The following is a 14,720-nucleotide window of genomic DNA, read 5'->3' on the forward strand; positions in this document are numbered from 1 at the left end:
CTGCCTACCAAACCACGATTGTACCCAGCTGTCCACCTCTTCATTCGAATCAAATCGACGGCCAAGACGGTCTTTCTTCATAGCTACAAAAGTATGGAAATCGCATGGGGAGAAATCAGGATTGTATGGACAATGTGAAAGGATTTCCCAAGGAAACTTCTGCAGTGGGCGGCCCCCATGTTGCAGAGGTTGTTTCCAGTACGCTCCAGAAGTTGGCTGGGAGCCCCTGAGACATCCTTCATACAGTCCCGCTCTCTCCCCACACTACTTCCATATGTTTGAAGGCATTCGTGGCCGTAGATTTGCTTCGGACGAAGAGGTGCATCACTGGGTACAATTATAGTTCCTTAGGCAACCGTGAACATTTTTCAGTGGAGGCACTGACTGTCGTGTCCCACAGTGGAATAAATTTATTAACAGTTATGGCGAATATTTTTGAAATAATAAACAGTTTACTTACGTTTTTTCATCTCCCACGTTTTCATCTCATTTCCCCTTATTTAATGTCCAATTATCAGGTCTAACATTGTTCGGTAAATGATAAGTATCGAGTCACACGATACATTTGCATACGTATTATTGGTACTGACACATTTGCAACTTAGGAATCATCTAGCACACGCACACGCACACACACATGCTGGCGCGCTACACACGCCGTTGCGCTCTGCCGGAGGCATGGGATTTTTTAATGGAGTAGTTTAGCACTGCTTTCTTATAACTTCTGATTGATGTGTAGCTATAAAGTGTGAAATGCTATGATAAGCTCTTGTTCAATGTGGTGCTGCGTTTTTAATTGTTGCAAATTAATATGGAGTTTCAGAAAGAGGAGCCGTGAAAGCGGGTACTGACACACACACACACCTGCTCTACTTCTGTCAGAAAGAATCAAGTCATACCGTAATACACTGCGGAGAGGTTTGGAGCACTTTGTTACGGGGCTTGAATCACTTTGTTTCGCAACACAGTGACGAGGAACGAGGTTATCAATCCTCGTCAAATAGGTTTTGCTAATGAAAATTGTTTTCACCTTCAAGATCTAAACTGGTTATCTCTCAGTCGTGAGAGAGAGAGTGTTACCGAGATTTATACATCATTCTTACATCTAATTGTTAGCTCCGTCTATCATGTGTAGCAAAATTTGACCTCAGTGGCTTCGCCATTGCCAGAATATAGTCAGCAGCCAACCTGATGTCTTCAGCAGCGTCTACCGTTGGGTGACTTACCGATGGGTGACTTACCGATTATTTCACTCAGCTTATGTTTAATATCGGTAGATGTCCTGACGGTGGTTCGTTATTTAGGCCTTTGATTTATGTGGAAACTATGTGGCCATCTAGCTCCTTTTTCGTAAGCTTAAAACAATTCTGGAGTGGAACCGCTAGCTGTGACTGCCTACCGACAAATTAGTCGTTCTATTTTACATGTCTGATTCTCTATTAATTTGAGTCTGTTCATGAATCATTGTATTTATGTCTATAAATTTCCAGCCAAATGGCGAGAAGATAAAGAACAGAAACACGAAAAATGTGATACCCAACTAGTGTCCCCTCTCTCTCTCTCTCTCTCTCTCTCTGTCGTATGTGTGTGTGTGTGTGTGTGTGTGTGTGTGTGTGTGTGTGTGTTTGTGTGTGTATGTGTGTTTGTGCGTGTGTGTGCAGTTGACAGCTTTGGTAGTACACCATCTAACGTATATTCCTCAGGAGAACTCGCGTATCTTGTAACAGTTTTTAGATTTGTTTCGATTCGCTAACAAAAATTAGCTTTTTATGCTGAATAAGGTTTTCTGTGGAAATGACTGCGATTGTTGAGTCCCAACTCTAGTGTGGCCATGTAAAGAATCCATTAAGAGCCAGTTTCCAAGCAGTTGAACTGGTACACAGCTGACGTGTGCATATGATCTTAGAAGTTTAGGAGGATTTCATTGTTGAAACCCGTTGCATGAAATCCTAATGCTCAAGTATACTTTGCTGTAACTAGCCTGACAGATTGTTACCAATGGCAGTGGTGGGATCTAAACAAGCGAGCAGTGACGAAGGGACTAGCAGTGGTTATTTTCACGTGCGGATAGCAGTAAGTATTGTTTTTGTATACTGCGGGGCCCCAGGCAGCATATTAGAATCATTACTTGCTATGTAATTGGTATTTAATGCAAAACTTAAGACTGTGTTTACTGTTCAGTAACAAAATAGGTTAGTAGCTTATACAGTATGGTCAGAAGCAGTGTGAGAAGCTTGTAAGGGCAATGCAGGTTCGGTTGTGCTGAGAAAGAATTCTTCAGAAAAAAAATCGATACGTCGTGTCTTTTCCGAGTTAATTAGTATTGAAACTAACCAATCGCCCCGCTGTGCGCGCAAATTCAAGCAACCCGCCAGATAAAGTTCGTGTCAGTTGTGCCTAAAGCGTAGGTGATAGCGAAAGAGACTGCTCGGTTTGGGTTCGTTCCTTATTACCGCCCCATGTCCAGTTCTTGTATCCCTCTTTTGTTCGGGTTTAGGAAACAAAACGAAGAACATATTTGGCGATAATGTATGTAGCGGGCGCTTGAATTTGAGCGCGGAACAGTCTGATTACCTAATTTCAACGCTAATTAACTAGAAAACGGCGCAATGTATCGATTTTTTTTCTTAACAACTATTTCTTACAATTAACGAAGTGTTCCGGCCGATTACGCCATGGTCGAATAGATTTCACACTTAAACCCAACGTTTCGTGCCCATTTGGGGGGGACATTTTCAAGGAGGATCTTAGCTCCTTCGAGTGCCCGATTCACAGCCTGGCTCGCTACTGACTGAATCGAAATTCTGTTCAAGCGCGCTCCAACACAGCGGCGTGACGTCACGCTTTGCGTACATGAGCGCAATTGGCCGTTGTCGATTGCCGTCGTCCGCTTTTGCTCTCATCCCATGGTGCAATGGTCCACATCCTTCTCAGCATCTGGATCCAAATGTCATACAATTTCAGGCTCTCCTCCTTCCTATTCAAATTCCTAGGGTGTTTCACAGTCCCTATGTCCTCTCTTTATAACCTTTCATGATAATCGCTTGTGGCTGCCAGTACTCGAGTCATATTAAAATGAATCTGGTGGTCTGTTGGCTACAAAGCATGTTCCACAATAGCTGATCTGTCAGTCTCCCCATTCTACAATAGCCTTTGTGCTCTTCTAGTCGTGCTTTGATGTCCTGTTTGCACTACCCACGTAAACCTCCCCACAGCTACATGGAATCCTATAAACTCTTGAATTTTCCAGCGGTTTCCGAGCATCTTTGGCCAATTCTAGGTGGTCCTGTATCTTCCGGGAAGGCGGGGGGGGGGGGGGGGGAGGGTTGTAGGCTTACCTCCATGTTTCGTTTTTCTCAAAATTTTTCCTATGCGGTCAATACCATCCTTAATGAACAGCAGGAAAACTTTCCATTTCACAGGCGCTTGTGCATCGCTGCGATTTTTGCACGGCGCTCTGAAGGCTCTTTTTACCTCATCGGACGAATAACCATTCTTCACCACTGGTGAGATGTTTTAATACTGCATCACGCAACTCTGATTCACGGATGTTCCTTGCTCTATCCGCCAATGCCTTTATGATGCCTCGCATTTGCTGATTTCTTGTCGTTGGTGGTTCGAATCCCGGTACAGCTAACAGCATGTGTACGTGGGTATTCGGTAAATTGTATGCCCGAAGATACCATCTTCTTTATTAAAAGACATGTTCTATTCACCATTAGCTACACTACAAATGTTTTATTTGCCGGCCGACCAGAGTGGCCGAGTGGTTCCAGGCGCTATAGTCCGGAACCGAGCGACCGCTGCGGTCGCAGGTTCGAATCCTGCCTCGGGCATGGATGTATGTGATGTCCTTAGGTTAGTTAGGTTTAAGTATTTCTAACTTCTAGGGGACTGATGACCCCCGCAGTTAAGTCTCATAGTGCTCAGAACCATTTCAACCATTTTTTTTATTTGCCAAAACCGGTTTTCAGTGGCACAGCATGCACTTCTGTAGCAATGACATGCTTGTCAGTTAATACGAGAGGATGTGAAATATGTCCTATAACATAGTACACGGTCTTTCATTTGTGTTACTGCTGTCAAATTTCAGGCAGTGACAATTCTTGATAATGTTGGACATAACGGTCATATAGAGTAAACACGTAATGTGTTGCAGCCCCGCCGGACTCGGCGCTGCAGGAGTTGGCGCCGGCGCAGCTGCGGCGACGCCTGGTGATCCAGCCGCCCGAGAACGGCGGCAAGCAGTGCGGCAAGCTGATGGACTGGCGTCCCTGCCCGCTGTCGGGTGCGCGCTGCCGCCGCTTCAATTGGGGCGTCGGCAACTGGTCTGATTGCCAGCTGCCCAACAACGTCGAGTGCGGAGTCGGATACCGCGTCAGGGGTGTGACTTGGAAACAATATTTATTCTCCTTCTGTCATTCATATATACCATGCTCGAGTAAAATTTGATAAATTACAGGTACTTTTGACAGTCTCTGATATCACCATCGTAAGGAGTAACTGAACGTGATAACTGTTTCTGTGGTCTCTCTTTGGGAATATACAACACATACAATGATCATCCAGAACAATGTGACCATCTATCTAATACCCGATATGCCCATCTTTAGCACGGATAACGGCGACGACGCAGCGTATCACTGAAGCACTGAGGTCCTGGCAGGTCGCTGGAGGGAGCTGTCACCATATCTGCACAGTCAAGTCACCTCTTTCCCGCATATTCCAGGGTGGGCGGCGATGAGTTCTGACGCCACGTTCAGTCACGTCCCAGATTTGTTCGGTAGGGTTCCTCGGGCCACTCCATCAACCTTCTGGACTTGTGACATGGTGCATTATCTTACTGAAAAATGCCACTGCCGCCGGGAACTGATCGCCATGAATTGGCGTACGTGGTTTGCAACCAGTTTACGATACTCCGTGGCCGTTACGGTGCCTTGCACGAGCTCCATTGGACCCATGGATGCCCACATGAATGTTCCACAGAGCATAATGAAGCCGCCGACAGTGTTTCTCCGTCCCGTAGTACATCTGACAAGGAGCTGTTTCCCTGGAAGACGACGGATTCGCGACCTTCGGTTAGCTTGATGAAGAAAGTCTCGGGATTCACCAGACCACGCAACGCTTTGCCACTGCGCCAACACCCAGTGTCGATGGTCACGTGCCCATTTCAGAGGTAATTGCCGAAATCGTGGTGTTGACAGTGGCATATGCATGGGTCGTCGGCTGCGGAAGCCCATCGTTAGGAGTGTTCGGTGCATTGTGCGTTCACACACACTTGTACTCTACCCATCATTAAAGTCCACTGGTACTACATGCACCGTGCGTGTGTCTGACTATCAGACATTCCTCATCGGGTGAAGCTGCTATTGCCTGGACTGGTTTATATCGACTGTAAGTCGTTGGTCATAATGCTCTGGCTGCTCAGTGTAAATGATTTGGCTGGCTGGGTGGGCAGCAAACCGCGGTTGTTTGCTGATGATGCTGTGTTGTACGGTAAGTTGGCGCAGTTGAGTGACTGAAGGAGAATGCCAGATGGCTTACGCAAAATTTCTAGTTGGTGTAATGAATGGCAGCTGCCTCTAAATATTGGAAAATGTAAGGTAATATGGATAAATAGGAACAATAAACCAGTAATGTTTGGATACAGCATTATTAGTGTCTGCTTGACATAGTCACGTCGTTTAAATATCTGGGCGTAACGTTACAAAGCGACATGAAATGGAATGAGCATGCGAGAACTGTGCTAGGGAAGACGAATGGTCGACTTCCGTTTATTTGGAGTATGTTAGTAAAGAATGGTTCATCTGTAAAGGAAATCGCATATAGGACGCTGGTGAGACCAATTCTTGAGTACTGCTCGAGTGTCTAGGATCTGTACCTGGACAGTTTAAAGGAAGACATTCAGGCAATTCAAAGGGGGGCTGCAGTTTTTTAGAACTTGTAAGTGTTACGGAGATGAATCAGGAACCAGAACGGGAATCTCAGGAGAGAAGGCGACATTGTTTTCGAGGTACACTAATGGGAAAATTTAGAAAACTGGCAACTGAAGTTGACTGCCGAACGATTCTTCTGCCGCCAACATACATTTCACGTAAGGGCTACGAAGATAAAATACGAGAAATTAGGGGTCATACGGAGGCATATAGACAGTCGTTTTCCCCTCACTCTGTTTGCCAGTGAGTCAGGAAAGGAAATGGCTAGTAGTGGTACAGGGTACGCTTCTCCACGTGCCGTACGGTGGCTTGCGGAGTATCTATGTAGATGTAGATGTAGGTGTAGAATATTTTTCCGCGACTGTCATCAATGAGAGAGAGATTAGCGGAAATGATGCTAAGCTCATCGGCAAAATACACTTTCTGACAAAAAAAGTGAAGCATCCAGAGCACATGGTCCGATGTCAATGTAACTTGGTACACGTACGCACCATCGGCGAGTATACATACTCATTTTCAGAAAAAAAACTGAACACTTTGAACTACTAGAGATAGGACGTTCATATTCACAGGAAATGCACATTAGTATGTTCTGCAGAAATGATTAGCATTTCCATCACCTTAGATAGCACGTGTTCTGTTGCCTAGTAGGCACAAAGTCTGCCATGGATCCTGACAACTTGTCCCTGAGTAATGGCATAGACGCGTATAAGGCACAAAAGGCGTCCTGTGGTATAGGTGTCACATTGCATTCACCTAGTTCCAAAGTTTCGTCTGTGGCGGCAGGCATTGTGTCATCATATTCCACACGTTTTCGATTGGCAACAAGTCTGGTGATCCGGCGGGCCAGGGCAAAAGACTGACATGCTGTGATAACAAGAAAGTACGTGTTCGTTCAGCAACATGTGGTTATGCTCTGTCTTGCTGAAAAATGGCGTCTGGGGCGTTGTGCAGCAAGGCTGTGGCTGCGGGTCGCAGGATGTCATTCACGTAGCTCACACCGGTCACAATGCCCTGGACACGCACCAGCTGTGATTTGTGGTTCTACCCAATAGAAGCTCACACCATAAGGCCTTGAGCTGGCGCTTTATGTGTTGTGCGAATACAGTCACTGTGATGCCGCTCCCCCTGTCTGCAGAAAACCAAAATGCGGCCATTATTTTCAAGGAAACAGAATCTGGATTCGACCGAAAACACTATCCGATGTTTTCCGGCCCCAGTGACGTCGTTCCATACACCATTGCCGCCTAGCGTGTTTATGCACATTCGTCAAAGGTAGGAGGAGAAGTCGACGGACCGTCAGCCCTGATAGAGTACGACAATCTGAGCTGCCATCTTAGATTGTTTGCAGATGATGCTACCATTTATCGTCTACTAAAGTCTCCAAAAGGTCAAAACAAATTGCAAAACGATTTAGAAAAGATATCTGTAAGGTGCAAAAATTGGCAATTCACCCTAAATACCGAGAAGTGTGAGATTATCCACATGAGTGCTAAATGGAATCCTTTAAACTTCGGTTAAACGATAAGTTAGTCAACTCTAAAGCCGTAAATTCGGCTCAATACCTAGAAATTAAGAATTTCTTGCATATTGCAGCCCTGACAGCAACTGTGATAAACTAATATTTTGAAGAATCAGCCTCAGCTGCGCAAATTTTCTGGTCTTTACCAGGTTTCGGCTAAATTAATCTAGGTTGCTGCCAACCGACCGCGTGGTGAAGAGATGCCGGGGCTGGACTTCAGTTAAGTAGTTTTAATTCGACATGGTACCACGGTACTATAGGTTTTAATTTTAATGTTGACTGTGCCTTACTATGTCATGTTATAGTAATTTTATGTTTCTGAAGAAGGTTAGATTAATTTAGTAGAAACCTGGTAAAGACCAGAAAATTTTCGCAACTGAGACTGATTCTTCAAATATATATATATATATATATATATATATATATATATATATATATATATATATATATATATATATATATATATATATATTACCTAGAAATTACAATTACGGAAAGCTTAAATTGGAAAATACACATAGAAAATGTTGTGGGGAAAGCTAATCAAATTCTGCGTGTTATTGGCAGAACACTTAGAAGATGCAACAGATCTACTTAAGAGACTGCGTACAGTACGCTTGTACTTTCCCCTTTGGAGTACTGCTGAACGGTGTGGAATCCTTCCCAGATAGGATTAACGGAGTACATGGAGAAAGTGCAAAGAAGAGTAGCGTCTTTTGTATTATCGAGAAACAGGCGAGTGAGTGTCACGGACATGATACAGGATTTGGGGTGGACATCATTAAAACACAGGCGTTTTTCGTTGCGGCGAACTCTTCTCACGAAATTCCTATCACCAACTTTCTCCTCCGAATGTGAAAATATTTTGTTGATGCCGATCTACATAGGGAGAAACAGTCACCATAATAAAATAAGGGAAGTCAGAGCTAGCATTGAAAGCTGTGTGTTCCTTTTTCCCGTTCGCTGTTCGAGATTTGAATAATAGAGAATTATTATGAAGGTGGTTCGATGAACCCTCTGTCAGGCACTTAAGTGAGATTTGCAGAGTATCCATGTATGTGTAGATGTAGATGTGTTACACTGTTCCACTACTGCTCCAGAGCAGAGGAGGACGCAGATCTGTCCAGCAATGCAATTCGAATGAGGTGTCGATCATCTCGGGGATGGTCTCGGTGGTGCGACCTGACCCATCTCGCCGTGTTCTACGGCCTTCCGTGAACCATTCTGCACAAATCCATTGCACTGCCGAAACGCTTCGTCCCACACGAGCAGCAATTTTCCGCATGAATGCATCACTTTTTCGCATGCCAATAATGGTCCCTCTTTCAAACTCTCTGATTTGATGGTACGGTTCGCGCATACGTCTGCGAGGCATCCGGCACGTGTGCTTAAGTCACACCGATCCATTACTTTCGATTTATAGCGGAAACAAGAGCCGCAGCACATTTTACTGGCAGGTGATGCTGTGTCGCGATATCAATGTTGACCGCGAACCTGCTGCCTGACATGGTTCAAATACTAATCAGTTCTGCAGAACATACTAATGTACATGTTATATCAATATGAACGTCCTATCTCTACTCGTTCAAGGTGTTCTGTTTTTTTTCTGAACATGAGTGTAGATATTTAGAGTAGCAGTTCTCTGGCATGGATAGAACGGCCATCAAAGTGCTTTAGCCTTTTTCGTATCTAGTGTTGTTACCAGGACTGGTTGGGTGTGAACAGAGTCAAATGTTTCGTGATCACTCCGAATGACACGGATGTGCTACGTAGAGATCACAAACGGGGCGAGTACGATACTATTGTTCGGGCTGCATACTTCACAAATCAAGGCGCCGCTGAGAAATCAATGCTAGCGGACTTCCTTCCCTCCCGCTGGAGATCCGTGTGGCGAGTCTGAGAACTGTGGCAATGCAGTCGCTTCATATTTGACGACTCTTTATCTCCTGAAGCATGCTGGAGCGTAAGGCTAGTCTTGACTTATTCTTAGTATTGTTAGTACCTAAGATGAGTACGTGATCTTTCTGCTGTAAAGTACCAGTGACGAGGTGAATTGACCGGCTTTCGGGATCAGATGGTCTTACACACTACTTAATCTAACTTAAACCATCTCACGCTAAGGACAACTTACACACCCATGCACGAGGGAGGACTCGAACCTCCGACGGCCGACGGGGGGAGGGGGAGGGAGCCGCGCGAAACACGGCAAGGCGCCTTAGAGGGCGCGGCTACCCCGCACGGCCTTTTAATAATTAATCACCATTTAGAAATTGCACATCATCCTTAGTGTCATGTTTCATGGTACTGTCGTAACACATACGGTAACGCCTCGCAAGTGTGTATTTGTCAACGTAATTGTCAGACACTCTCTGAATATTTAAAAAAGTTTTATCTATATAAATCTATGTATAAAAATAACAATATTGATTGTAACCGGTCAGCCTTCGTGTTGACGTATTAGTTGCATCTGCCATTTAGGAAAGTCGGAAATTTTGTGACTTGAGAATGGGTATAAAGCCCCAGTAACGACTTTGTGAAATAAATTAACAGTAAATTACATTTCAATGGCGGAAATTTTCTTTAAAACGGCTGCGTACGTAGCGAGAATTCCGTGAGTCCGCGGTTAGATTATACTTGCGAACTAATGTACTCGCTCTCCTCTCTGAGCGAGACGAGTCGACATGTACCTGACAACAAACTCATGTGACTAGTGGACTGCGGCAGCGATTCACGGGTCGCGTCTACGGGCTCACCGAGACAGCGATTTCGGAGACGACGTCACAGGACTCGCTGGCGAGTTTACAATGGGAATATGCAGCTCATTTCTGTTCTCTAGAGACACGTATTCGTCTGAGACAGGGCTATTAGCAACTGACAAAGTCTGAAAAGGGCCTCATTGTGGATCTACAATTCGCCGGCAGCTCTAATCGTGCAAGATCCAGATCGGAGAAGCTTTCAGATGGGACAGTGGCTCGAAGTTGGATTGCTTGACTCGTCGCCAAGGTTCCGGTCTACCGCGTGTGGCCAGCACAAAGGGATGGTTGCTATATTGTGCACCAGGCACATCGTAACTCCTTCACGTCTTCGCCTGCCATCCGATAACATGCACTGGACTGGAACTTCGTGGCAGATTAAAACTGTGTGCCGGACCGAGACGCGAACTCGGGACCTTTGCCTTTCGAGGGCAAGTGCTCTACCGACTGAGCCACCCAAGCACGACTCAAGACCCGTTCTCACAGCTTTAATTCCGCCAGTACCTCGTCTCCTACCTTCCAAACTTCACAGAAGCTCTCCTGCGAAACTTGCAGAACTAACACTCCTTTGTTCCAGCTTCTGTGAAGTTTGGAAGGTAGGAGACGAGGTACTGCGGAATTAAAGCTGTGAGGACGGGTCGTGAGTCGTACTTGGATAGCTCAGTCGGTAGAGCACTTCCCCGCGAAAGGCAAAGGTCTCGAGTTGGAGTCTCGGTTCGGTACACGGTTTTTATCTGCCAGGAAGTTTCAGATCAGCGCACACTCCGGTGCAGAGTGAAAATTTAATTATTTGATGGACTCCCTGCAACATTTTGTGTCATCTCACTCCTTTACCCAGAGACCGCTAGCATCCGAATTAAGAAATTACAGGCCCGTACGGAGGCTGTTGTTAACGCCACAACACAAACACTGCGTTTGAGGAGGTGCCATGACTGGAAAGCATGAACTGCTGTTGAGTGGCTTCGCATTGTGTTCAGCTACAACTGGCGGTTCTGCACTACCCCAGATGACCATCGTCGACGAGTATGGCGGCGGCTTGGGGGGGGAGGTATCTTCTCCCAATGTTTTGGAGAGATACAGCGGGTTATGTGATGGGGAGGCATCGCGTATGACTTCAGGTCAAGGCTGGCTGTGACTGAAGGAATTCTGACGGCACAACGATTCGACCCGGGCATCCTACGTCCGCATGTGTTACCTCCACGCGGTAGTATCATGATTTCATTTTTCAACAGGACAATGCTAGTTCAAACATGGACATGCCTCTGTGAATTGTTTTCGTGACGTTGAGGTACTCCTGTGACCATGAACATCCCCAGATCTGTCTCCGATAAAACATGTATCAACCCCTTCCCAGTGCCAGTATTAAAGATATCCATGACGAGCTACAACAGTTGTGGGCCGACTTGCTACAGTAGAGGATACAACGGCTTCTGACACCCATCCCACTTGAATCAGTGCATGCATCCAGTCTAGAGTGGCTGCAACATCATACTGATATGTGGGATCATATTGCCATGTTCTTCGTAATTTTGATTCAATTTTTAATCTCTGAAATAACGTCACATATCCTTTCAACTCGTAAAGTTTCATTTCATTTCCTCCTACGCTTCTGGATTGTTCACATTTTTGTGAGGAATTGTATTAGTCACTTATTTATAAGAGCCCACTAATCGTTTTGCACCGCTGTAGATGATATATGGTTGGTAACAGGCGGCTGTGTGGCCCTCCACTGCTGATGAAACTCGTGGCAGTGGAGTGGTGAGTATGTGTCAGTCGGCTGCGTAGATTCAGCGGAGCTAGTTAGGTCGACGTGACAGAATGGTAGAAAGGCCCTGTCGCGACTGGACGTGCCCAAGATCACACCCTGAAATAAATTGTTCGATTTGTCCGTGTATCAACGTGGACGGTCTTACATGTCTAAAGGGACAGTGTACCACTCGCAGCCAAGTAACAAGGTGTAGAAACAGCGGTCGCAAAATGTTCAGACTGACAGGGATCGGAAAAAGAATGTCACTCCTTGTCAATTAAAATCGATTTCAAACCCGACAGAAATAGCTACTGTCACTAAAAACAAGTCCATATCAACCTGTATCCGAGCGAACATTGTGAAGAAAACTGCATGCAAAGGAAATACGGTATTGAATACCTCCCAATGTGCCATTTCTCACAGCGGAGCATCAAGCTGCACGTCTTCAGTAGGCCAGACGACACAGAAACGAGACGGTAGCTGACGCAGGGCGTGTAGTTCGGTACGAATAGTCGCGATATTGATTCCTTTCAAAGGTTGCAACAAGTCGAGTGCACAAACTGCCGAGTGCGCTTTTTAAGCCCCAGTGTGGGTAGGATGTAATACCAGCCGGAAGTGATTATGTGATGCTTCACGAAACATGAATTGAGTCCGCCCATTTATGTTATCGTGAACATGAACGACGACGTTTATTTCAACATTCTCGGTGACCAAGTATTGCACTTGAAGAAAATGCTGTGGAAACTCCCATATTCCAAAATGACACAACCCGTGTGATGAACCTTCTGGCACCATATCGCACCTCAACTGGCTTGCTAAATCCCATCTTAATCTCTCAGAATATGTGTGGAACTATTTGGGGCAGCGGATGAAACGTATCAGTTCCAGTAATTTGATAACTCTACAGGATCTGATCATCAGTAAGTTGTTTCAGCTTGATTTGGTATACCTGAGGAAAACTTGGGGCTCTCGTCCACACCGAACCGAGATCTTTACACTGAGGTGACAGAAGACATGCGATAGCGATATGCACGTATACAGACGGCCTTCGCTTAAGAGCAGCGGCGTCCGCCGCTCGTGGTCTCGCGGTAGCGTTCTCGCTTCCCGAGCACGGGGTCCCGGGTTCGATTCCCGGCGGGGTCAGGGATTTTCACCTGCCTCGAGATGACTGGGTGTTTGTGTTGTCCTCATCATTTCATCATCATCCAGGAAAGTGGCGAAATTGGACTGAGCAAAGATTGGATAATTGTACGGGCGCTGATAACCACGCAGTTGAGCGCCCCACAAACCAAACATCATCATCATCATCATCAAGAGCAGCGGCGTTTGCGTCGAGTTATCAGTGCTAACAAACAAGCTACACTGCGTGAAATAACCGCGGAAATCAATGTGGAACGTACGACGAACTTATCCGTTAGGGAAGAGCGACGAAATGTGGCGGTAACAGGCTATGGCAGCAGACGACCGACGCTAATGCCTTTGCTAACAGCACGACATTACCTACAGCGCCTTTTCTGGGCTCGTGACCATATCGATTGGACCATAGGCGACTGGAAAACCGTGGTCTGGTGGGATGAGACCCGATTTCAGTTAGTAAGAGCTGATGGTAGGTTTCGAGTGTTGCAGAGACCCCTCGAAGCCATGGGCCCAAGTTGTCAAAAAGGCACTGTGCAAGCTGACGATGGCTCCATAATGGTGTGGGCTGTGTTTACATTAAATGGACTGGGTCCTCTTGTCCAACTAAACCGATTGCTGACTGGAAATGGTTATGTTCGGCTACTTGGAGATCATTCACTGACTTAATGTTCCCAAACAACGATGGAATTTTTATGGATGACAATGCGCCATATCACCGGCCCACACCTTTGGTTTGAAGAACATTCTGAACAATTCGAGCAAATGATTTGGCCACATAGATGGCCCGAAATGAATCCCATCGAACATTTATGGGTCATAATCGAGGGGTCAGTTCGTGCACAGCATCCTGCACCGGCAACATTTCTGTAATTATGTACGGCTACAGAGGGAGCATGGCTCAGTATTTCTGCAGGGGACTTCCATCGACTTGTTGAGCCCATGCCACGTGAAGCTGCTACACTACGCCGGGAAAAAGGAGATCTGACACGGTATTAGAAAGTATTCCACGAATTTTGTCACCTCCGTGTATAGCGCCGTACCAACATTAACTCAATACAACGCGAGGTCCGATTTCATGATAAATTAAATCTTGCACCCTCTGCGAAGAGCATGGCAGTAACTGTTGTGTCCATATTAATATTCTCACAATACTGTACATGACGCTCATTTCTCGTGCAACTAATCGACTGCTTATCGAATGAGACTTACCCTCGTGAGCAGGAACCTCTTATTCCAAGGCAGGGAGTCTATACAGTTCATTGTGCTTCATGGACATTTAGTGATATCACTTGTACTGCTTTTTTCAGATGCTGGAATGGTTATCGAAAGATAATGCGCGTCGGATGTCTCCTCTAAGAGAGATGATACGATAGATGAAAATCGTGTCTGCTAATTCCCTATTCGTGCAAAGCAGAATTTCACTAGGGATAAGCGACTGTACATTTCGACTTTTGCATCGGTACTGAACATGACAGCGTACGTCAGTGGTGTTTCCTGTCCAGCCTCTAAGTATGTACGCTTATTTGTTGTCGATTTGGCCTAACCCACAATTTTAACAATTACGTACCCAATAAATCAGTTTATTACTTTCTAATAGCTGCCGTTTGGCTGCGGCGCAGACTCTT

The 14,720-nt window shown here is 45.7% G+C and overlaps 1 protein-coding gene across 2 annotated transcripts in view; it reads left to right on the top strand.

Annotated features, from left to right (window-relative positions):
- The window catches only part of LOC126183723 (thrombospondin type-1 domain-containing protein 7A-like), a 1,149,604-nt gene that overhangs the window by 920,650 nt on the left and 214,234 nt on the right, over positions 1-14,720 (top strand). For both annotated transcript variants that reach the window (XM_049925914.1, XM_049925915.1), the window contains one exon: positions 4,160-4,384. In XM_049925914.1, the coding sequence (XP_049781871.1) occupies positions 4,160-4,384 (225 nt within the window). The remainder of the gene's footprint in view (positions 1-4,159; positions 4,385-14,720) is intronic.

This window comes from Schistocerca cancellata, chromosome 4, assembly GCF_023864275.1.
Source record: "Schistocerca cancellata isolate TAMUIC-IGC-003103 chromosome 4, iqSchCanc2.1, whole genome shotgun sequence".
In the NCBI taxonomy this organism is placed as follows: Eukaryota; Metazoa; Arthropoda; class Insecta; order Orthoptera; family Acrididae; genus Schistocerca; species Schistocerca cancellata.